The 25,428-nt window shown below is 24.7% G+C and overlaps 2 protein-coding genes across 2 annotated transcripts in view; one reads left to right on the plus strand and one right to left on the minus strand.

Moving 5' to 3' along the window:
• Positions 1-16,613, plus strand: part of LOC127285775 (chymotrypsin-1-like) — a 164,320-nt gene extending 147,707 nt beyond the window's left edge. Inside the window, exon 6 of the mRNA XM_051311953.1 lies at positions 16,601-16,613. The gene's annotated coding sequence lies outside the window, so the exon portion shown is untranslated. The remainder of the gene's footprint in view (positions 1-16,600) is intronic.
• Positions 509-24,786, minus strand: LOC127285750 (ATP-binding cassette sub-family G member 1-like). The gene is made up of 3 exons (XM_051311919.1): positions 24,600-24,786; positions 9,702-10,510; positions 509-3,574 (listed from the first exon to the last, which is right to left on the minus strand). The coding sequence occupies exons 2-3, from the start codon at positions 10,261-10,263 to the stop codon at positions 2,322-2,324; spliced, it is 1,815 nt and encodes a 604-aa protein (XP_051167876.1). The 5' UTR covers positions 10,264-10,510; positions 24,600-24,786; the 3' UTR covers positions 509-2,321.
• Positions 24,787-25,428: the final 642 nt, after the last annotated feature.

Consider the following 25,428-nt stretch of genomic DNA (forward strand, 5'->3'; position numbering starts at 1 on the left):
AAATTATAAAAAATGTTCTTTCCAAGTTAAAAAATTCTGTCAAATAATAATTCGAAATTATTTTTATTATAAAATCTGACGATTCGAATTCAAAAAATTATAGTCAATTCCTTTAAGATAAAACGATGTCTTACTGAATACAGGCTTTACAGCATAAAATTTGCTAAAAAAAAGGGGGAATTGGGGAAATTTTATTTGAAAAAAGGGTAAAAATTGAAAAAAAAAACATAGAAAGTATGGAGACTAACATTTTTTTTTACAAATTTTTTAAAAAATGATAAATTTATAGAAAAAAGTGATATTTATAGAAGAGGTTTTTCCAGTATAGTAATTAATTTTTTTTAATGTCATTTTCAATGTTTTATAAAAATTTGAATTTGCATACATCTGATAAATAAACGCTTTTTATTTTTTAAATTTATTTTAAAATTAAAATCTATTCAAATTTTTCAAAAAAATTAAATTTTAACTTTAAAAAATTATTAAATTTTAAAATAATTGCAGTTACAATTGTTGAAAACAATTGAATTTCAGCAGATTTTTAATCAAAATTTTCATAAATTCAAATTGTTGAATGTTTTTTTTATAAAATTGAGACAATAATTGAATTTTAAAAATATTTGTATTTGAGAAAAAATTTAAATAATAAAATTTTCAAAAAATTTTGATGAAAGTAAAGTAAAGTTTTTATTGAAAAAAGTTGAAAAAGTCACATTTTATAAAAATAAGTCGATATAGTCGCATTCAATGAAAAAAATCGAAAAAGTACAATCAGAGGCATGTAATTTTTTGGTTCAAATTTGGATTTTTATGAAATATCTCCTTATTTGAGTTTCAACATAAAATAGAGGAAATGAGTGGAAAAAGGGGAATTTTTTTTAAATAGGGAAAAAATAGGGGAAGCACTGCTCAGTTAGCCCGTCTGATTCTAGCAACCTTGCGTCAAGCTTGTCCCGAAATATTGCCAACCTTCCACGACAAAATTGCCGCAAATTTACTGCAAGTTTCAAATGTCCCACCTCTGAACGAATGCTTGCACGGTAAGCTTACCGAAAGATTGCACAATAAAATTATCGCAAGTTTGCTTAGTAAGCTTGCACAGTAAGTTTGTAGCAAGGTTGGTGCAAGGTTGCCAAATAACCTTGCTTTAAACCCTAAAAAATTTTTTTAAAAAAAATGTTTCGTCTAATTTATATAGGTAATATTTATATAATAAAATTCATAAAATAAAATTATATAAATTTCACGAAACATTAAAAAAAAAAAAGATTTTAGGTTCAAAGCAAGGTTATTTGTCAATCATGCACCAACCTTGCTACAAACTTACTGTGGAAGCTTACTGAGCAATCTTGCGATAATATTATTGTTCAATCTTACAGTAACCTTATACTGCTGTGCAAGATTGGCAATATTGCGCGGCAAACTTTCCTCAAGCTTGCTGCAAGCTTACGTACAATGTGGGTAGGAAGCCTGTAAATAAAATAAGCCCTTGTTTATTAAAATTAAATAAAAATTGTAATTTTTGCCTGAGCTGAAGGAAAAAAACATTTAATGTTAAAAAAAAGATTTTGAATCAACATCGTTTTTTTTTTGCAATTAACAAGATCTTCTAAAATTGATTACAATTAATTTTAATCATAATTTTGTTTGCGTTGAATTGTTAAAAAAAACAATTACTCAGTTTTGAGGTTATGTTAACGTGTTTCCATTCCTCCTTAAATAATAAAATATTATTAATATGGTTTTTTATATTTGTTTTTTTAATTCAATATTATTTAAAAATTCAAATTTGGAATTTTTGAGAGGGATGCACTTTTGATGAATGAATAAAAAAATTTTTTAAATCGAACAGTTTTCTCGATTTAAGGAGATTATAGCGGAAATAGTATTAAAATTACAAATTTAATGAAAATTGATCCAATATTAGATAAAGTTTGAAAATTATGTAGCTAAATTTTTTGGGACTGACGCGGTGTTGCCAACCGTTTCAAAAGTAGCGAGCAAGTCAAATCATAAAATAATGGTTTATTCTGTTTTGATTAGATCAGTCAATTCCTATAATCTCCTTAAAACGACATTTTTAATATACAAACAAGTTGAATTCTAAAATAAAGTGAATTTATGTGAATAATTTACCGACCACTATAAGTTTTTCGAAATTATATATTTTTTGTCGAATTAATATTTTGTTCAAAACTTTATGTTTTATATGCGTTTAATATTATATATGTACATATTTTTTTCTGGGGAATATTTTCATAGATTGTTGATGAAAATTTTAGTAATTTTTTTTTTTTTTGTCCTAATAGTCGTCTATAGAATTAAAAATTGCTAATTTTTCTCTTCAATGTACAATAAGCAATGCATAGAATGACGAAAATATTAATTCCAAGAACAGTGACGTCAAACCAAAAGCCCTCACCGTCCATTCCAAGTTCTTTGATCAACGTCTGTGGAGCTCGATAATGACAATATAAATCGGGACAATACATTTTCTCACGATTATATCCATAGAGAGCTGATACCATTGCCTCCATTGAATATCGTAAATAACTCAAAAAACTCACTGTATACCAAAAATGGCTCATATGTGTGTAAAGTACCAAAAAGCCGGCAAAAATAAGCATCGCACAAACGCTAATTGCACCCAAAAATGTGCCATTTACTGGATTAACTGTTGTACCTAAAATTAGTCCCATAGCTTCGGCTATTATTGTTGTTAAAATGGCGCTACTTGTAAACATGAGAAAGCGAAACAATTCGAGAGGTTGACTCGAGAGATAGTACGAAACAGAACTGTAGACAGTTGCAAAAAACGCCTGCATAGGAATATTAGTGATGATGAATGCTAAATAATAGGTGCGCAATTTGTACCAATTGTTAAAGTGTTCCTTGCGAAGAACAAGAAGCTCAGTGGGAAATTTAAGTACAGCTGGCATCATACTTGTATAGCAAAGATAAACCGTAGTGGTGAGAAGGAAACCAATATTACTAAAAGTCTTGGAGCCATCGGAGCCACAGTCGGTGAATTTCAGTCCAAGTAGAATACCCACTAAAAAATGAAGCACAAGTTTTAGGTGAGTCACAGTCCAATCCCTGTATAGCTGAAGGCAACATCTTTTAACAAGTATCCGTAATTTTATGATCTCCGAAGGAGTGGTGATAAGAACTGTTGTTTTTCCATTGTTTCTATTGCTATTGACTTTTTTCTCCTCTTCCTCATTAATGCTAAATTTATCCAACTTTGGCGGAGGTACAAACCGCCAAGAGGAATCGCTAGCGGCAACAGTCAATTGATTTCTAAAGTCTCCGTATTCGCAGGAAACAACTTCAATGACGTAATCGGCTGGATTGTGATATTTTGGACAATTAAGTCCAAGACTGCTGAGGTAAGGCACAGTATTACCTGCGGCACCTTGAAACATACAGTGTCCATCTGCTAACATGTACACGTGATCAAACATGTCGTAGATGGCAGCACTTGGCTGATGAACGGTGCAAACGACAGTTCTCCCTCCTCGAGCCAAATTTTTCAGCACCGAGACACATTGCATCGATGACAATGAATCCAGTCCTGTAATCATTTTGAATACATCAAATTTCAAAATTATTTATTTCTTTTTTATTATGAAGATGAAAATCGTTCATTAAAAATGTTATTCATAAAGACGGTTCTGTTATATTAACAGGCTTCACAGTGTTTCCCCCTTTTATCACTCATTTCCCCTATTTTATGTTGAAACTCGAATAATGGGATATTACAAAAAAAAATCCAAAGAATCAACAAAATTACATGCCTCGGATTACACAACTTTTCGGATATTTTTCAATGAAGGTGACTATTTCGAATTTTTTCAACAAAATATACTTTCATCAAAATTTGCTGAAAATTTCATTATTTAAAACACTTTTTTAGTACAAATATTTTTAAAATTCAGTTATTGTCTCAATTTTATAAAAAAAATATTAAACAATTTAAATTTATGAAAATTTTGATTAAAAATCTCGTTTTAAACAATTATAACTGCAAATATATTAAAATTTTTAAATTAAATTACTTCTTGAATTAATTATTTCTAATTACTTTAATCAAAGTCTTCGAAAATTCCATTAATAAACACATTTCTTAATTAACAATTTTTTTAAATTCAATTATCTTCTGAAATTTATCAAAAATCTTTCTCAATTCCAATTTACCAAAATTCTTATTGAATAACTTCTAAAATATTAATTATTTCAGCAAAGCTTAAATATATCTCTTCCAAATTTGATTAATTCCAAAATTTGTACATAAAATTCTTCGCTAAATTAATTATTTCAATCATTTTTAATTCAATTTTTTTATTAAAAATTATTTAAAATTTAATTACTGTTTATAATTTTGTCAATAATTTTTAGCAATTCAAATTTACAACAATTTTAATTAATAAATTAATTTTTTTCAATAATATTTTAATCAATTTCTTTGAAAATTTAATTATTTAAAACATTTGGCAAAATTTTTAATTCGAATAATTTGTACAATGACTTGGAATTATTTCTTCTTTTAAAGTAACTTGAAATTCTTCATTGAAATTTAGCCCAGTTGATAATAGTAATAATTTCAATAAATTTTGTCAATTATTAGGATAAGAAATAAATTTTTTTTAAATTATTATTTTTTTAAAATTTGTCCCACTGAATTGAAATCTTGAAAATTTGTCCTAGTTTTATTCTGAAGTTTAAAAAAAAAGTTGATAGAAATGTTCCTGTAAAAAATTATTATAGAATTAGATAAAAATTTATTTAATTTCTAATTAATGTTAATAATAATGAAATATTTATTAACGAATAAAATTTATTAAAAATAAAAAAAAATCGATTCGATTTTCGTTGTAATGAAAATCGGCTAAAACGACTTTTTTCACTTTCTAAAGTCAATCCAAGGCCTGAATTAGGAAAATTGGAATTCTTTTTTTAAGAGAAAATTAATTTTAAAATTTAATTTAAACAAATTTAAAATTTCCGTTTTTTTAAAAAAATATGAATAAAATCAAGTTTTGATAATAATAAAAAATTAGTTTAGAAGTAATTTTCATTCGGTGAAAAATAAATTTTAAAATAAGTTTAAAACAAGTTAAAAATTTGTTCATTTCATGACCATTTAGCTTCCTCATTATGATAAACACTTAAATATTATTAGTTTTAAAAAAATTCAAAATTTTGAATTTTTCGTTAAAAATAAAAATACCGATCAATTTTATAAATATTGGTAAAATGTAAACTTTATATACATCAATCGATTTGTTTTGATGCCAGGAAAATACAACTCTGACAAAATTTATAAAAAAATTTTCATGAAGAAGAAAGATATTTCAAAAAATACGAAAAATGATTTTTCTTTATACGTGCATGCAAAAACCTCGTTTGGCAACCACTTTCAGCTATCCAAAATAGTCGAATCCCTCACTGTACGCGCGGACGATGAGCAAAGTATTTTGCTCACCGTTAAGCGGTGGCCAAAACATTTTGCTCATCGTCCGCGCGCACAATGAGGGAGTCGGCCATTTTGAATAGCTGCAAGTAGCTGTCAAACGAGGTTATGCCTGCACTTATAAAGAAAAATATGGTTCGATACTCGTTGCCACGAAGTAATAATAAGGAGCTGGAACTCGTGGTCAAAATGCGTGCCGATTCCCTTGGTAAAGTACTTAGAAGCTAGTGGCGATAGTGGCGATCCTTGCGGGTAATTGTGGAATCACGGATGATCACGTGATCAATAGTGAAATGTGTTTATCGCCATTTTGTTTATTTTTGGTTTAAATTATAATTTAAAATTACTGTATCTTCGAAAATGTTTAAAGTACATTGAATATTTATTTAAAAATATTTAAAATAAACTACATTCTTAAAAAATAATATACAATTTATTTCTTTTGTAAAAATCACATTCTTTCAACATATATACAATAATATAAATGTCGAAAATTCTTAATACAATTCTTTTTCGAATCAATGCTTCTTTCTCAGCCTTCTCAAAACCAAGAAAAAATTTATTTCCTCTTGTATAACCCCAGCTTTTTGACGGAAGATGTACTAACATCAAATTATCTTGTAATAACTCGAAATTTTGGTTTTCTTCCAAACGGCACTGCACCATAACCTACAAACGAAAAAAAAAATTATTTGCAGGCATCATTTACTTATTTTCACTTTTTTTATTTTATTAAAATTTATAACACTGAAAACTAAAAGAATAAATTTTCACCAATGCAATAACAACTTTAATGAAAAACTATCAACAAACATTGCAGAAAACATTAATTACAACTTTGTTTACTTTAATTCAAAACGTAATCACATTAAATACTTACGTCTACGAATTTCTTCCCTTCTTCTACACTCATTATATATAAAACTTTTACAACTTTCTTAAAAATAAATATTTAAAACACACTTTTATATGTTTCGGTTTAAATTATATTTTGTCAGCCTTCGTGCTGTCAGTGAAGCAGACGACAAAAAAACTTGGAAACATTAAACTTCTTCAAGTACCCGCAAGGAACGCCACTGTCGTTTATTCTAGTTGCTAAGTACTATGCCTAGAAAACCGGCACGCTTTTGCCAGGCAATCGCCCATAGAGTTCCAGCTCCTTATTATTACTTCGTGCTCGTTGCCTCGCGAGCATATGCCCATTACTCGTGTAATGAGCAAAACGCTCGTTTGGCCCCTTGTATTGAAATATACTATTTCTTTTTAAATTAAAAAATGATTTAATTTATAGATTTTAAGTAAAATATAGAATTTACATAGGTTGATTAATTCGTTACAAAGCGAGAAATCAGTTTTTTAGACAGAAAAAATTAAAAAAGTGTAAAAATTTTTTTGTTTAAAACACTTATTTTCGAATTTTTGAAAAAAGTGGAATAAAAAAAAATTATGTGGATATTTTTGGAAATCCTTGTGTCTGATTTTAGATATTGATGACTACAATATGCCTAGGAAATTTTAGAATAATCACTAATACAGTTGTCAATGAAGTCAACTACGTCAACAAGATTTCTAACCTAAAAATTGTATTCTTTAATTTCGTTAATTTGTATAAATCAAGTTTTAATAATTAAAGTTTTCTTAATAGGGCTACACGTTTGTTTATTAAAAGCAATTATATTTTATTTAATATTGTTCTAAGATTGTCCACAATAATTTAACAAAAGAATCAGTATTTATGAAATTCTATTCTCCTTTTCACAGTTTTCTTGTGTGTATCAAATTGATACAAGAATTAAGATCAACTCATGCAACGTTTTGATTCGATATAAGGAATCAAATTGATCCAAATATTTGGATCATTTTCAAGAAATGATCCAGAATATGGGATCATTTTTTGATACCTGAATTGGTATCAAAGTATAACTGTCATGGCTGGCATGCTCTTATTGAAAAGTTTATTAATTAATTTATTCACTGCACTGAATATTCAGATATTAAAAATACTTTTATTATGAATTTTAAGAATGAGAGAAACGAAAACTTATAAATTGCTAGCAATTAAATAAGAAAAAATTTATTTCGAAATAAAATGAAATACACTAACCTTTATTTATGTTTATCACATAAGATTTAAGTTAAGTTCACAATCACAACACTTGAAAATTTTTAATTATTTTAATGGTTCAAATAATTATCAATAATTTATTTATTATAAATGAACAAAATTTAAGTAATGCACGCTTGATAAATATTTCTAATGCGTTGTCAATTAATGCAATTAATAATTTCCTATTACACAATATCATAATCGACATACAGTCGAATCTCCCATAAGTTAATTCTGGTGGGGGATTAACTTATGAGAGAATTGCCGTGTAAGGAGAAATAGTTGCGCAGTGACCTATTGCGCATGGCGGTCAATTTCAAAATATATGTTTGAAGTCTTGTGAAGTAAATGAGTTATTAGAAATGTTTGAATATTTAATTTAATATAAGTTTAGTTGACTGTGAAAAACATTGTCGGTACATACTTGTATTATTCTTTTAAATACTTTTATTAATTTTATAAATCATGGACGGAATTTTATTCATGATAAAATATTATTTGAGTTAATTGGAAATATTATTAAAGGCGCTCTCACACCTTTTTGGCTGGCTGCAGGTTACCATGGCAACGCATGAGAGTGAGTGCGACAGAAAATTTAAAAATTTGAATATTCAAATTTTCTGTCTCACTCACACTCGTGCGTTGCCATGGTAACCTGCAGGCAGGCAGGCAGCCAAAAAAGGTGTGAGTGCGCCATAAGGAATTAATATTCATAAATGATGCAGCTACATCAGTGAAACAATTATTTAATAATTAAATTAAATTAAAAAAAAACAAAATTCAATTAAATTAAAAGAAAATTCTTTTAAACATGAATCGAATGTTTTTATTTTAGGTAGTGGTACAAGATGTTAATTACACGTTTTAGAAGAACATTGTTAAACATCGTAGACATACATGTTAACTTGAGAACTAAAAATAACATAAATTGAAATAAATTTTTATTATAATTATAATTCAAATAAACTGTATTTTTAAATTCAAATAACGAAAATATATATTTTAACTTCCTATTTAAAAATAAAATAGAATATTGAGATTTTTTGAATTTAGTATTTTTTTAAAATTAAAAATCTTTTTTGACAGTTTGTCAAATTCAACATATTTGTGTATCACAGTTATTGTTGAGATCAGGACTATCACAATGCTCCTTCTGTAATTCTTTTAAAGAAATATCCTCCCATTTACGAAAAAATTTTTAAATTAGTATTAAACTAAGTCACAGATGATCATAGAACACGTTTGTAGACGAGGTTATGTTTATTTATGTGTCAGCCATCTTGGCATCACTATGCGCATGTGTAATGACTAAAAGTTTTTTTTAGGTAGAGGGGGTACGTGATAGGGGAAAATTAACTAATGGGAGATTCGACTGTATATGACATTTGTAAACAAACAGGGTTGGGAAACAAGAGCCCAAAATATATTCGTCCAAAGCGAATATCAATCCTACCCAACTCTACTTTGGACGAACATATTTTGGGCTCTTGTTTCCCAACCCTGTTTGTTTACAAATGTCATATATGTCGATTATGTTATTGTGTAATAGGAAATTATTAATTGCATTAATTGACAACGCATTAGAAATATTTATCAAGCGTGCATTACTTAAATTTTGTTCATTTATAATAAATAAATTATTGATAATTATTTGAAACACAAAAATAATTAAAAAATTTCAAGTGTTGTGATTGTGAACTTAACTTAAATCTTATGTGATAAACATAAATAAAGGTTAGTGTTTATCATTTTATTTCGAAATAAATTTTTTCTTATTTAATTGCTCGCAATTTATAAGTTTTCGCTTCTCTCTTTCTTTAAAATTCTGAATAAAAGTATTTTTAATATCTGAATATTCAGTGCAGTGAATAAATTAATTAATAAACTTGTCAATAAGAGCATGCCAGCCATGACAGTTATACTTTGATACCAATTCAGGTATCAAAAAATGATCCCATATTCTGGATCATTTCTTGAAAATGATTCAAATATTTGGATCAATTTGATACCTTATATCGAATAAAAACGTTGCATTCCAAAATGATACCATCAAGTTTACAGTGTTCGGGTTTTTTTTTTTGTTATTTTTTTCATTATTTATGAAAAAATTAATTTTCCTACCTGTAGTGGGTTCATCAAGGAAAATAACAGGTGGATTATCGACGAGTTCAAGGGCAATGCTAAGTCTTTTTCTTTGTCCACCACTAAGTCGATCGCACCTTGTCTCTTTGCATTTAGTTAAATCCAATGAATCAAGAATGTCATCAATGACCATTTGCTTCCCCTTGGAATTTAGACTTTGACCAAGTTTCAGGTCAGCTGACATTGTCATGATTTCGTTAACAGTGAAAAGAGGATAAAGTTGATCGTCTTGTTGAATATAGCATGCCTGCTTTTTGTAATCGTTCCAGGATTGTTCAACTTTCCCGGTTATATAGGCAACCTTTCCATCGACATTCTTTCTCTGTAGACCTGTAAGGATATTAAGCAGAGAGGACTTTCCAGCGCCCGAGGGTCCCATAATAGCGGTTAATTCACCCGTTTTGAAACAACCACTCACTCCCTTAAGAATCTGTTTATTTGGACTTCGAAAACCGATTTGAACAGTGTAGATGACATTTTGGAATTCAATGTCAGTCGATTGGGATTTGGGAAGATTGAGAAGTATCGATCGATGATACATTTTGTTTCAATTCGATTTTTTCTTGTCAAGATGAAATTATATTAGATTTCACGTCAATGAATAATTTACGATGATGTCAAATAGGCCTTCAGATTGATATTGAAGTGCAACATGTGTTTTTTTTGTAATTATCTCCTTCATTAGATGGTGGTTGATAATGATTTTTCAAGTTGCTTTGTGAGATTAAGATTTATTCCTAATTTGATTAAATAAACTTTTTTCTTCCTCCTTGTAGCACCTTTGAATACTGAAAACAGAACAGTTAATAAAAATTAATGTTTATTTGCTACACGGAGAAAAATGGGATTGTGGTACAAATAATTTTTGGATTGTTGTCAAGTGGATTTGTTGATATTACAATTCGAAATGTTAATATTACAATTCGGATTGTTGTCAATACAAATGTATGTTGTTTTAACAACAATACGAATTTTTTGTTGTCAGTTTTGTTCAGTTTGCAATACCGTGCAGTTGCAGTGGCAAACTCTGTGTCGATTGCTGATGGAACAATCCGGATTTGTTTATTGTTCCATGTCACGTGGTCATCTTGAATTCTAGCAAACTGGCGTGCAGATCGTCACATCGTTTGCTTCTGGCACATGTACCACTTTTGCTTTTATTATTAGTTTTTTTTTAAATGACAAAATGCTGTTAAATAATGAATTTGGTTAAAGTGAAAAATCTATTGCAAGAATAGTGAATGGATGAAGAGACAATTTCATCGTTTATCGGTAAGTCATACTCGGTTACTATTGAACATAACCTCACCTTAAAAAATACAAAACATATATTTAATATTATTTAACAACAAATTTCAACTCAAAATAATTTTTTTGGATTCAGGTCAAAGAATTTGATTCAGAAGCTGAATGTTCCACAGATTTTAATGCAAATGAAACTGATGATATGACATACGGAAATTTGCTATCGATTATTTTAGAAGGCGAAGAAACTGAACAAATTGTATTAGACGGATCAAAGCTTTGTTAATACAACAAATTGTACTGCCGATTTAACAATATAGTTTTGTTATTTCAACTGTTCCATAGCAATTTTCTTTATTCATTAAACAATTCTGTTTTTTCACCAAACAATCCGAAATTACGAATCTGATTATTTTAGTTTTGAAAAATTCATAATTGTTGCTCCAATATAACGGACGATTTTGACGCATTCTTTAATAAATATATTCACTTGAAATTTGTTACTTGATAATTTTTGAAATTAATAATTACGAGTCAAGTTTTTAAAAATGTTAAATATGATTGCGGTTCAAAATTTTCTACAATTTTAACTAATATTAATTGCCGTTGAATTTTTTTTTTTGTAAATCATCAAAAATACTTTAAAATAGTAAAAATTTATTGAATTGAAAAATTTTAAAGTTTTTTCAACTTCAATTTCAAGGGAATTGCGTAATAGTAAGATTGCAACTCAAGAAGATCCGTTATAAGACCATAATAAATTTCTATTAAACTAACAAGGATTTGAAACTTGTTTTTCATTGCATAAGAGATTATCGTCACTAAATGTCAGTTATGATTTTAAATAAATTATTTAGTTTAAAATAGTGCTACAACATTAATGAATTTTTTTAATTCTTTTACAACTCTTATTAAAATAAGTGTCCTTTAATTAAAATTTTGAATTACTCTCTTTTCTGTTTATAATTATTTTTTAACAATTTTTATATAAAAAATTTTAATTTTATTCTTTTATTTCTACTTTTTTTTCTAAAAATTTGTTATACAAAAATTTTTAATTTCATTTTTAATAATAATATGATTATAGCTTTGAATGGGAAACATTTTTTTTTTCATTCATTTTACTAAATGAAAAAAAAATTATTTGAATTATTCATTTGATTGGAAATCCAATTACTTATGAATAATCATTTAATTACAGTTTACTTTGTCTTCATTATATTCACATTATTAATTTGTGTTATCATTAATAATACTTTTTATATGCTATTCACGGTTATTTAATGTTTCTAATTAACTTAATATAATTAATAAAAATTAAAAATTTCTTAATATTTTATCCATTTATATAATTATAAGTTACTTACATTTTTTCAAAATTAAAAACAATATTTTTTTGTAATATTATAAATTTAAGGAGATGCTTCATATAGTGACAATGTTATTTCTTTTATCATTTTTTATTTTACCTATTTATATTTTATTATAATTTATTTAAAATTATTTAAAAATTTTGAAAAATACTTTGTAATATTAGTTAAAAGAACAATCTTATAGTGACGTTGTTATTTCATAATTTAATAAATATGTGTTTCGCTTTTTTTTAAAAAAAAAATTTCGTGACGGAATTTTAAATTTTCACAAATGTTACGTAACGTCACATTTTTTTTACATTTATTAATGCACTTTTAAATTTCGTTGTATTTATTATTTTGCTTTGAAAAATTTGCATTTTGGAACATAATGTTATTAATGAATTAATTGACAGATTCCTGAACTATTAATTACGAGGCGAATAAGGGTATATTTAAAAATTTATCAGGAAACATGACAATAATAAATCAATAGAACAATTAAGCGTGAACTTGCATATCGTGTTACTAATTATTTGTAAATGTAATTTAAAGTTTTCCAAACAACATTGTAAATAATAAGTTTTCTAAGTATTAATTACAATTGCAAACCGATTAAATATTGTTTTTTTTTTAAACTTTTTTTTACTAATAATTTGTTATTAAATTTTTTTACAAGGTTCATCTTTTTAAATTAAAAAATATTCACCTTTTTTAATAGGAAAATAATAAAAATATTTTTAAATAATATAAAAAAATTTACATTTCTATTAAAAATTATTCAAAAACTTTTTTTTTTATTATCATTTGTTACATTAATATAATGAAATGTAAATTTTAAATGGTAATTTTATGTAAACTGTTAGAATTACAAATTTTTTAATGTTGGTCTTGTCCTCAAATAAATTTTAATACAATAAAATAAAATTTGAATTTCAATTGAATTTTTCAAAACTATATTTCATTGTAATACAAATCATTAATTTTCAATGCAAAAAAATGTTGGATATACAATAACTATATATATTTATGAGAGATAATGGAGCAAAAAAAAAAGTTTTGTTTAAAATTTTTTTCTGAACTGAATAAAAAAAAATAAGTTTAATATATTTTTATTAATAAAAATAAGATTTAATTAATTTATTTATTTAATACAATTTTAATTTTATTAATAATATTTTTTTTAATTAGTTATCGATATTTAAAAAAAAATTGCTAATGGTACTTTTTAGAAAATTTAATCACAAAGAATTTTATCTTATTAGATGGTATTCTTCTGTACGTATAAAATAGTGTTTATCTACTGCCTTTCTTGTGACATCTGATGTGCCGCGAAGTTTGTACCTTGATCTTCATTTCTTTTTATTCTTTGTCAATGACATTGGTTTGGTAATTAAAAAACAGTTCCTTTCCTTTTTTTTACACAAACGATCTGAAAAGATATTTAAGTCTATTCACGCAGTCAACAAGATATTTTTGATTTGTAAATAAAAAAAAAATTCTCAATATAATTAATTTCATTTTAAAAAAATGAATATTTCAATTTTCTATATGGAACAAGAATAGTGGTTTTTTTTTAATTAAAATTTTATAAATGAATTATTTAAAAAATTAGAAAATTCATAATAGTTAATTATAATACTTAATTTACAAATTTGGAAAAAAACATAAAAAAAATTTGTTAATAATTTAAAAGTAAAAAAAATTTTGTTTATAATAAAAAATTTACTAAACAAAATGAAATATTGATAAATAAAAGAACATTAAAATTTGTTATTTTATTATTATAGGTAACTATTTTTTTCAACTGTTCATTAAATAATTTTATCATTAAGTTACGTAAAGTAGAATCATCAATAATAATCATGTGACTAAAGTTTTTGTATTCCTTTTTTGCAATTTACTTATTACATATACCTATGCATTGTTATTGCTATTATTTGTTTTTCACGTACTTCAATACGAAAGGACTTATTTGTTGTCTGTGTATATTTTTTTTTTTAAATAAATAACCCACGAATAAAAAGATTTAGGCGACTTCAATGAATTAAAAAGTTTTTTTTGCTGTCATATTGGATCCGCCATTTTGAATTATGAAAATCTAATTTCTGTTGTGACATTGTAAAATTTACAATTTTACAAATCACAAAGGTTTATTTATTTTTCAATATATTAAATCACTTTGCTTTATTATTCTCGAAAAAGATATTTCAATATAAAAATTTACTAATAGACGAAATCACATTATAGATTCGAGAAATGGAAAAATCTTATTTAATAATAATTTAATATTAAGAATTAATGTCTGTAATCCCTTTTTATTTATGTACTTTCGAGCCAATGTTCAACTGAAACAAGAAATTAAGAAAAAAAAATATCAAGATTTAAGAAAACTTTGAGAAAAATTGATTATATTGAATATTTTATATTGGTCAACCTAACCTCAATTTTGATGTCATTAATAATTTGATATTTTGAAGTTTATTATCAATTATTTGGATATATTTTTATTATTAAAATTTGTATTCTTGAATATTCACTTCCGATGTACCCATTAATTGGATAATTAAGAGATGCCAAGTATTTTCATGTTTTATGCAAATATCACCCTGAGAATATCATTGACTTCGTTTCCTGGCGAAACACTCAAAATTATTATGATTATTGGAAGGCTTCTTTATATTTTTAAATTACTATTTAAAACTTCTATTGTTGCGGTTAGCCAAAGCCCATATGATATATTTGATGTTTTGGATTTATGTCAATTTGAAGTTCGAAGATTTTTACTTGAGTGTGGCGTTATCTTTGTAAATTTCAATATTAATTCCGAATTCATTAATATTTATATTGGAGAAGAATTAAGGATTTACCATCTTGCGTCGGATTAACGTATTAAAATCGTTAATCAAGAAGAAATATTATTATTATTCAAGAAAATAATTTTTGTCAACAACATTTATTATCGAATTTGAATTTCGCACTTAATCAGTTTGAACCAATCAGCGTCAAGATATAGATGAAAACCTTTTTACCGACCGTCGAACTTTCTTTTTTGTCCCGATCTTTTTATTTTTTTTAGATATTCATTTTTTTTTTGGTTGGTAACGAAAATCTCCTAGGAGAAAACAAACAACGTCTTTTTTATCATTCTTTAATGTGATTTCATATAAGCTAGACGCTTTTATTGTATTATTTCGTCAATCTAATTTTGGGCATCTCAATTAATATAAAATACGTTTTAATCATTTATTATAAAGGAAACATTAAAAATAAGAAAATATATTTATAAATCGAAAAAGAGGAATTGTTTGAATTTATCATTGATGATATTCGTTGCCGTCAGCCATTTTGAACACATAGATTTTTGGAATTCTCTGGTAAAATTTTGTTTCTCATTTATGAATGATATCTCAAAATTATTTATTTGTTTGAATTTTTCAATAATGAATTTTCTTTAAATCTGAATTTAATTTAATTTAGAATTTCAATTTAATTTAAAATGATTTCTTTTGAATTTAATTGATTATTTTATTGATTTTTGAATCTATTTAAGAATGAATTTAATTCTCTAAATTTAAAAATTTATTGAAATTGTCATTCATTTAATAATTATTGTATCCATTTCAATTTAATCCCTTTTTCCATTCCTCGAATTAAAAAATCCTTATTCTTTAAAAAGAATAAGTAAACATTTTCTTTGAATTATATCGAATCCGAACTAAATTTGTATCATGTTCAAAAATTTAAAATAAAGAAACTTATCAATCTTTTGTTTAGAAAATCTCATGTTTTATTTAATTTGAATAATAAAATCTTTTCGAATATGGCTTTTCCGAACCGCCCTCTCTATACTGTTAACCAAGAATTGGGACTGCGGCAGACCGAGTAAAAGGAAGACTATTTTAATTTAATTTGAATTTTGAATCAATTCTTTGCTTTGAGTTTCCCTTGATTATTGAATTTGATAGTCTTTGAGTAAAAGCCTGGTGGCCGTGTGACTAATTTGACAATCAAGAATAATTTTGATTTAATTTTCGAATTTGACAGTCTCTAAAATAGTTTGCCTGGTGGCCTTGTGTATTTTTCCAGAACTAATTCAACGATTAAAGAAAAATTTATTTAATCTATTTAATCAATTTAATTCTTTTGTCCCTTTAATTATATTTATTTATTTTTATTTTTGTCCCAAGAAAGGACTGGCGTCCAACAAACAATTTATTCGAGTCTTCCCTTTATAACTTTGATTTAATTAAATGATTTTTTTTAACATTCAGCATCATTAAAAAAATCATTGGTTATACACTGTTTTGCATTCGAAAAGAGCAAACTCAATATATTTTTAAAAAATGTGCCTTTGGTAAAAAATATTATTTATTTTTGTTTATAAAAGTATAAATAGCTTAAAAGTGAACAAGAAATATTAACATTTCGGGCGTTAGTGAATTAAATGAATATATATAGATAAGAATTTATTTGAAAATTTGGTGAAAGTAATTTATGCATTTGTCAATTTGTTTAAGTACAGCAATATGAAATATATTTTTTATACCTCTTTCTCTCTAGTAGTCGCGCCTAGACAACAACCACTTCTAATGATATAGACGTATATATTTGTGTGGCATAACTTTAAGCCGTTACTATTACTTAACTACAACAAGTTTCTTAATTTACCTCTACAGAAGAGTAGTAAACTTGCTTATTGACTTTTAAATGGTTTTCTTTTTTAATTTTATATCAATTACTTAATTATAAACACTAAGATATTTTTAAAAAAATTTTCTAATAATTTGTGTATTAAAAGTTGTTTCTTTTTTTCGAAATTTCAATTTAATATATTAATTTTAAAAATTTTATTTCTAACATTATTTTTTATTATTGACTATTTATTAATCTTTAAACTGGTCCCATCTAAAATTATTTCTCTTATTACTTTTTTCAAAGTACAATAGATACTTGAACTTTTCAATAGCTTTATATTTTATAAAACACTATTAGATGATTTAGTGTTTCAAAGTCTAAACTAAAAAATTAAAATTTTTATCAATATATTTGTCACCACAGAAGAAAAATCAAATATTTTAGCAAAAATTAATTAAAAGTTATTTTTTAATTTATCTTTGAATGAAGGTGAAATTTTTTTTAATTTCAGTCAATATTGAATTTTTTTTTAATAATTGAATATTGAAAGATCTACAATAATTATAGAAGATTCGTAGAAATAATTAAATTACATGTGATTTGAAATTGAAAATATTTTAATGAATGAAAAACTTTATACAAATGTAACGTGTATATCATCCGTTTGTAGCACTAAATAAGTTTGTAAAGAATTTTAATTTGAAATTTAAAAAAAAAAATTGATATTTCGAAGAGTTGCAATCAAAGTTTTTAATAAACAATAAATTTCTTTTTAATTTATAATAAAATTTGCAAAAAGTTTTAGTTAAAATTTTTTAAAAATAAAATAATTACAGAATTTAATAGAAGTAATTCAATTTTTTGAAGAGTTAGAATTGAAAGTTTTTGACTTATTAATTTTAAATAATTGAAATTTTGTAAAATTTAATTGAAAAATTTGAACTTTTTTGAAGAATTTGATTGAAATTTATGAAAATATTTAATTGAAAAATTATGGTTTTTTGTTGTCACAAGTAGTTCAGGTGAACTTTGAACAAAATTTATACTGAAACATTTTTTCTTAATTTTTTTTTGAAAAGTTGCTGCGGACACCCAAAGTTTAGAAAAACTAAAAATTTTGTTGAAAATGAAAAAACTGAAGTTATTTTAAAATGTAAGAAATAGAATTTTTTCTTATATTTATTTTTATATGTACCTAATTATTTATTTTAATTTCTGTTTATGTTGTTTTTTTCGTACCTATTTATTTATTTTTATATTTTTGAGGTTATGTTTTAACAATTCAAAGGTTGTCATACTTGCTTTGTTCATATATAGGATAATTTTTACTTGCGCGAACCTTCTAACTTTGATTATTTATAAAAGCAACATTTAACCTTTTATTTACAAAAAATATAACAGAAAAACAAACTTTGGAACGTTAGCTTTCGTTTAACATATATTAAAACTGTGATTAAAGTGTTTTATTCTTATATCTTAAAATATGATTATTCGTTACTAAGAAATTCGAACCTAAAAGTGAAGACAAAGTTTGAAGATTTTTATTATTAATCATACTGCAGGGTAAAAATTTTAAGCATATGTATCAAATAGAAAAACTAATTTTATTTCTGAAACTATTTTTATCTGATTTTCAAAAGTTTAAAAAAAAACTTTGAAATACAAATATAGTGATATAAAAATTGTGATGAAAACATGTCAAAAAGGCTACGGAAATGAAATTGTTTTACCTTTTATATCAAATCTGTTCAATGAAATTGCTTTTTTTTTAATATAGTCTAAACCGGTAAAATTTTCATTGTAAAAATTGACAATAATTATCAGTGAATAGATTTTGTAAAAATTATTTATTATTATTATTATTCATTATATGTTTATTAAAATTTATACAAGCAAATTTTACAGTAAAAAAATGTAAGAATAATATTAGGGGAATAGTGTCAGGGTTGGACACTTGGCTTTTTTTAAATAGGAGCACTAGCGCCACCTGTGTGCGTACGTGACGAATCTTCTAGTAGTGTAACCTAACTTTTTGTGGCATTACATTTTTGGAGAATCAAAAGTAGCGTCTCCTGTGACTTCGGTGCAATCGAAGAGACAAAAAAAGTTTTGTTTGACTTGTGAATAAACCTAAAAGATGTGTAAAAAAAGCAAGAATTCGGCAAAGTAAGCTTATTGAATGTATTGTGGGGTACATAATTTAAGAAGAAAAAAAGTTGAAAAATCGAATCGCGACACATGTCTGGTTATGGTTAGCACAATTCGAAAATGATGCTTCTAGTTAGGGTTGGACAGTTTATACAGTTAGGGTTGGACACCCATATTAATTATGAATTTGACACAATTTATAAATAAATTTTATTTTATTGATATTTCAGTGTAAAATTGTGCCAAAGATATTAGAAAAATAATACTTAAATTGTATAAATTTTGTTCATCATTTCATTGAGTTATTTGGAACAATAAAGCGTTATTTTTTGTAATTTGAGTTCATTCCTTTTTTAAACCCATGAAGCTTTACAATTTGTAAACAATAAGTAAAGATAAACATGAAAAAATAAGAATAAAAAACATTACAAATGTTATTTTACGTTTTTACCAATAATGCGTTTCGATTTTCAAAAAGTGTCCAACCCTGACTGAAAAGTCCAACCCTGACTAGATTTTTTTTTTTTTAATGTTTATAACTTTTTTAATTTTGGACCAATCAATTTACGGTTCACAGCAAAAGTGTTCCTCTTTTGTAGATCTTTCCACCCATATACCACAATTGACTGAATTTATCTAAACAAAATATTTATAAACAAAAAACCAAAACTGTGTCCAACCCTGACACTATTCCCCTACTAATGGGTAAATTTTTCTAGATAAACAAAAGAAAACTCGAAAGAAAATTAATTTCAAATATACAAGAGAGAGAGAGAAAGAAATATTTATTAAACTTTGCTAGATCGTCGAACTCGAATAAATGTATATATGTTTTGTGTACATCTCGTCTAGACAATAATATTTTTTTAGTGTGACCTTGCACAATTGCGCATTCAAGAGAAACAACTGACAATGAAAAATGTCATGGAAAGAAATTTTTTTAAATAATTTAATCCTTTTCCTGTATAAGAACTTATTGTAATTTTTATTTTTGGGAATCGGCAACAGAATTATAAATGCTCAAAATTTGATATGAAAAGGATACACATGTATATTCCCCTGAATGTCGAGTCGGTATCAAAACTACACAAGAATTTTCATAAAAAAGTTATATTGTACAAAACATAAAAATTTTTATTTTTTACATTATACTTTTTTAATATTGTTGTTATTTTTTGTAAATTTTAACTTTTTTGTAAATGTTTTTTTTTAATTTGTTATTTTGTACATTGAATTTTTTTTTGTTTTTTCTTAACCTTATTTTTTACATAATTTTTTTAGTTATTTTTTACATAATTTTTTTAGTTATATTTTACATAATGTTTTTTGTTATTTTTTACATATAGAAAAAAAAATTTTCGTTATTTTTTTGGGGCGGTTTGAGGTGCCTACAAACTGAATGCATACATTGAAACTGTATATAAGCTGCATTTACAAGTACAAATGAATTTTAACATTAATTCGTATGCAGTTTAAAGTTTGGGTCAGTTGGGGTAAATGGGGACAAAATCGCTATTTTTCACAAATTACGTAAGTTTCTTCCTTTAAAAGGTAATATTTGCTGTTTTATATTTTTTTAAGTTGTTATTTACATTCCCAGGATTAATTTTATGCAGCAGAAATAAATTTAGATAAGCTTTAAACGCATGAAACTGACTGTCCTTATTTACAGTAAGATTTAAAAAAAAATTTTAATTTGGGGTAAATGGGGACAGCATAGTTTCTACGAAAGGTTTAAGAAAAACGTTTCCTTAAGTATATTACTGTATTAAGGGATGGAAAAACTTGAAAATTTTTGTCAATTTGGTTAATAATAAATTCAAAAATTTGAAAACTCGAAGTAAATGGGGACAACTTGTTATTATTAACCAAATCGACAAAAATCAAAAATTCAAGTGGATTTTTGTTAAGGAAATCATAAGGAATAAGAAAACATTTTTGTATGATTTTTAAGTTTGTTTTCTTTGAAATGCGAGACAAAATACTTAAATAAAAAAAATAATAAAAGATATCAATTAAGCAAAAATCAATTTATAAAAAAAATTTAAGTTCGTCCGCCCTATTAAAAATTTCTTTCAAGTATTATTATCCCTTAATACAGTAATATACTTAAGGAAACGTTTTTCTTAAACCTTTCGTAGAAACTATGCTGTCCCCATTTACCCCAAATTAAAAATTTTTTTTTTAAATCTTACTGTAAATAAGGACAGTCAGTTTCATGCGTTTAAAGCTTATATAAATTTATTTCTGCTGCATAAAATTAATCCTGGGAATGTAAATAACAACTTAAAAAAATATAAACCAGCAAATATTACCTTTTAAAGGAAGAAACTTACGTAATTTGTGAAAAATAGGGATTTTGTCCCCATTTACCCCAACTGACCCAAACTTTAAACTGCCCCAATAAAATAACGAAAAATTTTTTTTCTATATGTAAAAAATAACAAAAAAATTATGTAAAAAATAACTAAAAAAATTATGTAAAAAATAACGTTAAGAAAAAACAAAAAAAAATTCAATGTACAAAATAAAAAAAATTTTTTCATTTACAAAAAAATTAAAATTTACAAAAAATAAAAACAACATTAAAAAAATATAATGTAAAAAATAACAATTTTTATGTTTTGTACAATATAACTTTTTTATGAAAATTCTTGTGTAGTTTTGATACCGACTCTGAATTTCAAATGTCATATATATATATATATATATATCATTTGGCCGAAATTTATCTAACCTGATTTTATCATATTTTACATAATTTAAATTTTGTCTCAAACCTGTGCGTTTATTTTTGATAGAGATAGCTTTTTATCTTTGTTTTAATTAACAGCAAAAAGTTAATAAAATAATGACTTTTTATTTATACAATATGTTTAAGAAGGAATCAAATATTATTAAAAAAATTAGCTTAAAGATATCATATAAATTGAATGAGCTACAAGCTTTCAAAGTTTCAAATCCATCACAGTCCTTTTTTTTACCACACGTTAGGTTTTTGAGATAATTGCAATTTTCAATTTTTGATACTTTTAACAAAATTGTTATTGTTAATTAAACTATATTATTTATAAAAAAAAAGTCATAACTCTGTTCAAGGTTTTTGGGGTCGCTGATAACAAATATGATGTCAGATTTTTAAAATACAAAATGACGGATCCAATATGGCGGAAAATTGTTTAAATATCGATTAGTTTACCAGGAACTGTTTCTGCTAAGGTTTGAGGTATTCAAAATTAGTGTCTACTAAAGGTAAAACAAAAAACACTTTAAATATATTTTTAATTTATACGCTATACTGCATCCGCCATTTTGAATTTTGAAAATCTAATGCCATATTCGTTATCAGCGACCCCAAAAACCCCCGAGTAACGAGTTTCATGAAAATTTAACAGAATTTTCTAAAATTCGTCCGCCATATTGGATCCGCCATTTTGAATTTTAAAAATCTAATGCCATATTCGTAAAACCCCCCGAGTTTTCAATCGATTTTTTTCTAGAAGGAATACCGTGAAGTATAGTAGTGAATGAATTTTTTTTTTTTAAAAAAAGAAAATGTTAGATTTTTCAGAATAATTTAAATTGTCTAAACATATTATATTTTTGATATATAGAAAATAAAAATTACGCGATATTCTTATCTCCCCCTTATTACAAATGTTTCAACGTTTTCTTCCGCTTCCTTGAATCTCGAACTATATTCTCAAGTCATTATAAATATTGACGCGATAATTTCCCTCCCCGATATCGTCAGTGACATACATTTTATCGGTTTATTGTTTTAGTTTAAAAAAAAAAAAAAAAAAAAAAAATAATTACAAAAACACTAATTTATTGCGATAATTTTAAAATGTTTTTGTTAAAATTTTTAATTCTCTTTTTGCTTACGTTTATATATTCAATGAGTGTTAGATTTTATTTTATTGATAAACAATCTAAGTGCCAATGATCTTTGTAAATTTTTATTTTCCTATTAGATGATTTAATGATTACGGAAGAACTCTCGTTTTGCATCTTCACAATACTTTGACATTTGTTATCTAACATTATATATATATATATATATACGAGAGGAAACTTAATGGGAAACGAAAGAAAAACGTCATTAAATGACATAATAATTGTTTCTTTTAAAGTGTATATATATATATATATATATATATATAGCCGTAAGCAAGATGCGACTTAAAAAGAAAAACTACATAAATTATAAGATGGTCATGACATTGTCAATTTACCTATCAATAAAAAAAAATTATAAAAAAAAACAGGTCGAAATGGGTTAATATTAGTTGACCACTAAAAATTATATTAACGTTACTTATGTTAAAAAAAATTTTTTTCTAAATCTTACTTTTTATTATGATAGGTATGAACTAGTAAAATGAGATCATAATAAAAACAAACAAAAAAGTGTCACTTTTAATAGAATTCATATTGTTTCTTACTCTCATGAACTTATTAAATGATGTCGATAAAGAAAACGTCGTAATTGAACAAATTAATTTTTGTCAATTAAAAAAGAAAATCAATTGCTTCTTTAATTGCGAATAATTGTTTTTATTACGGCTATATTCTTTGTTAAAAAATTAAAAAATAAATTTAAAAAAAATTTATTATCATTTACTAATTTAATTAATAAATAAATTTTAAGTAGATATAAATATAATAAAATATATTTATTTATTCAATAAATTTATATAAATTGTCAATAAATAATAAAATTAATCATTTTCACATTCACTGATTAAATAAATAAGAAATTATTATTTTAAATTCTTCAAATCGAAAATTATAATACAATTTGAAATTTTGTTTTTAAAAATAATTTTCTATTATTTTAAGGTTATGTGTACATTAAACATTGGAAATTTATACACTTTTTTTTCAAAATTAATTCTATTAAATTATTTTTTCCATTAATTTATTTAAAAATTTTTAAAATATTTTATCCTCAATTTTTTTTTGTACTTAGATTCTCTTTTTGAGAATTCATATCTTTGGCATGTAAAAGATTATAATTTAAATAATAAATAATAAAATAATAATAATAAATATATAAAATCTAGATATTTAAGTTTTACAATAATTAAATTTTTTTCTAACAAAATAGTATGTTGCTTTTAATAATTAATATAAATCGATCATTGCATCGAAATATTGGTTTAATAATATATCATTTAAAAATTATTTATTAGAATTTTTTTCCATTTTTAAAATTTTATTTTTATCAATCTAATGTAGATTATTAATGGAAATAAATTAATTTTTCTAATTATACATTTTTTCTTCAATTAATTGCTTTCAAGTTTATTGTCTTGAGAGAAAAACTGAATTATCAATTAAAATAAAAAATATTTAATTTTATTTGGACATTTTTAATTTAAATGCAAAAATTTTTTAATAATTTTTTTTTTGAATAAATAAAGAAATTTTGTTTTTTTTTAAGTTGAGAATAAAATTTTATCTTTATTTATTTAATTTAAAAACTCACCCTTCAATTAAATAATATATCCTCTTTTTTTATTATTTGAGGGAGAAGAACAACTATTTCGATGAAATTTAAAAGTGTACGCAAAAATTGAAACTTTCTGTCCCGACAGTTGCAATGGGAAAATTACTTCGGGAGTTATACTCGATGCTATCGGTATGAAAGTGAATCACAGTCTGATCAAGTTTCCGACAAGAGGGAACTTGTAAACTCAGGGGCAGTAAAAGGTTATACGTTAACATTCCAAAACGCCATTTTATTTTTTTATCAAATTATAATCTAATGTGAATTTGAAAATTATTGTATTTTCCTAATGCTAAAGTAAAATTAAAAAATTTTAGCACACAGAGATTTAATAAAAAAAAAGAAAAAAATTATTTACTTTTTCTGCCTAAACTGATAAGCGTTAAAATATAAGTTTATTGAACATATTGATTTATTGTTGATGACAAAATATAAACTTCCAATGTTGAAAAAAAAATTTTTATATTTTAGAATAAAAAGTTGTTATTAAAATTTTAGATTGTTTTTTGAATCAATGAGTCTACTTTAGTCGCAGTCGTTAGAGTGTCTAAAAATTTGAGTCAAGCGCCGTACGTTCGAATCCTTGCAGTATTGAATTTTTTTTTTTTTTTTAATTCTTATATTTGTATTCTTTATCTTATAAATAAGTTTTGTGGAATTAAAATAAAAATTTTTAATAAATTTTATAATGTTTATGACGGCTAAAGAAAAATTTCATTTATAATATACTAATTTTTGGGGTGAATTTCATGTTAAAGCGATAGTTTACAGAACATTAAAAATACTTAAAATAATAATAAAAAATAAA

This window comes from Leptopilina boulardi, unplaced genomic scaffold, assembly GCF_019393585.1.
Source record: "Leptopilina boulardi isolate dan_hultmark-lab unplaced genomic scaffold, ZJU_Lbou_2.1 LbouV2_341, whole genome shotgun sequence".
NCBI lineage: Eukaryota > Metazoa > Arthropoda > Insecta > Hymenoptera > Figitidae > Leptopilina > Leptopilina boulardi.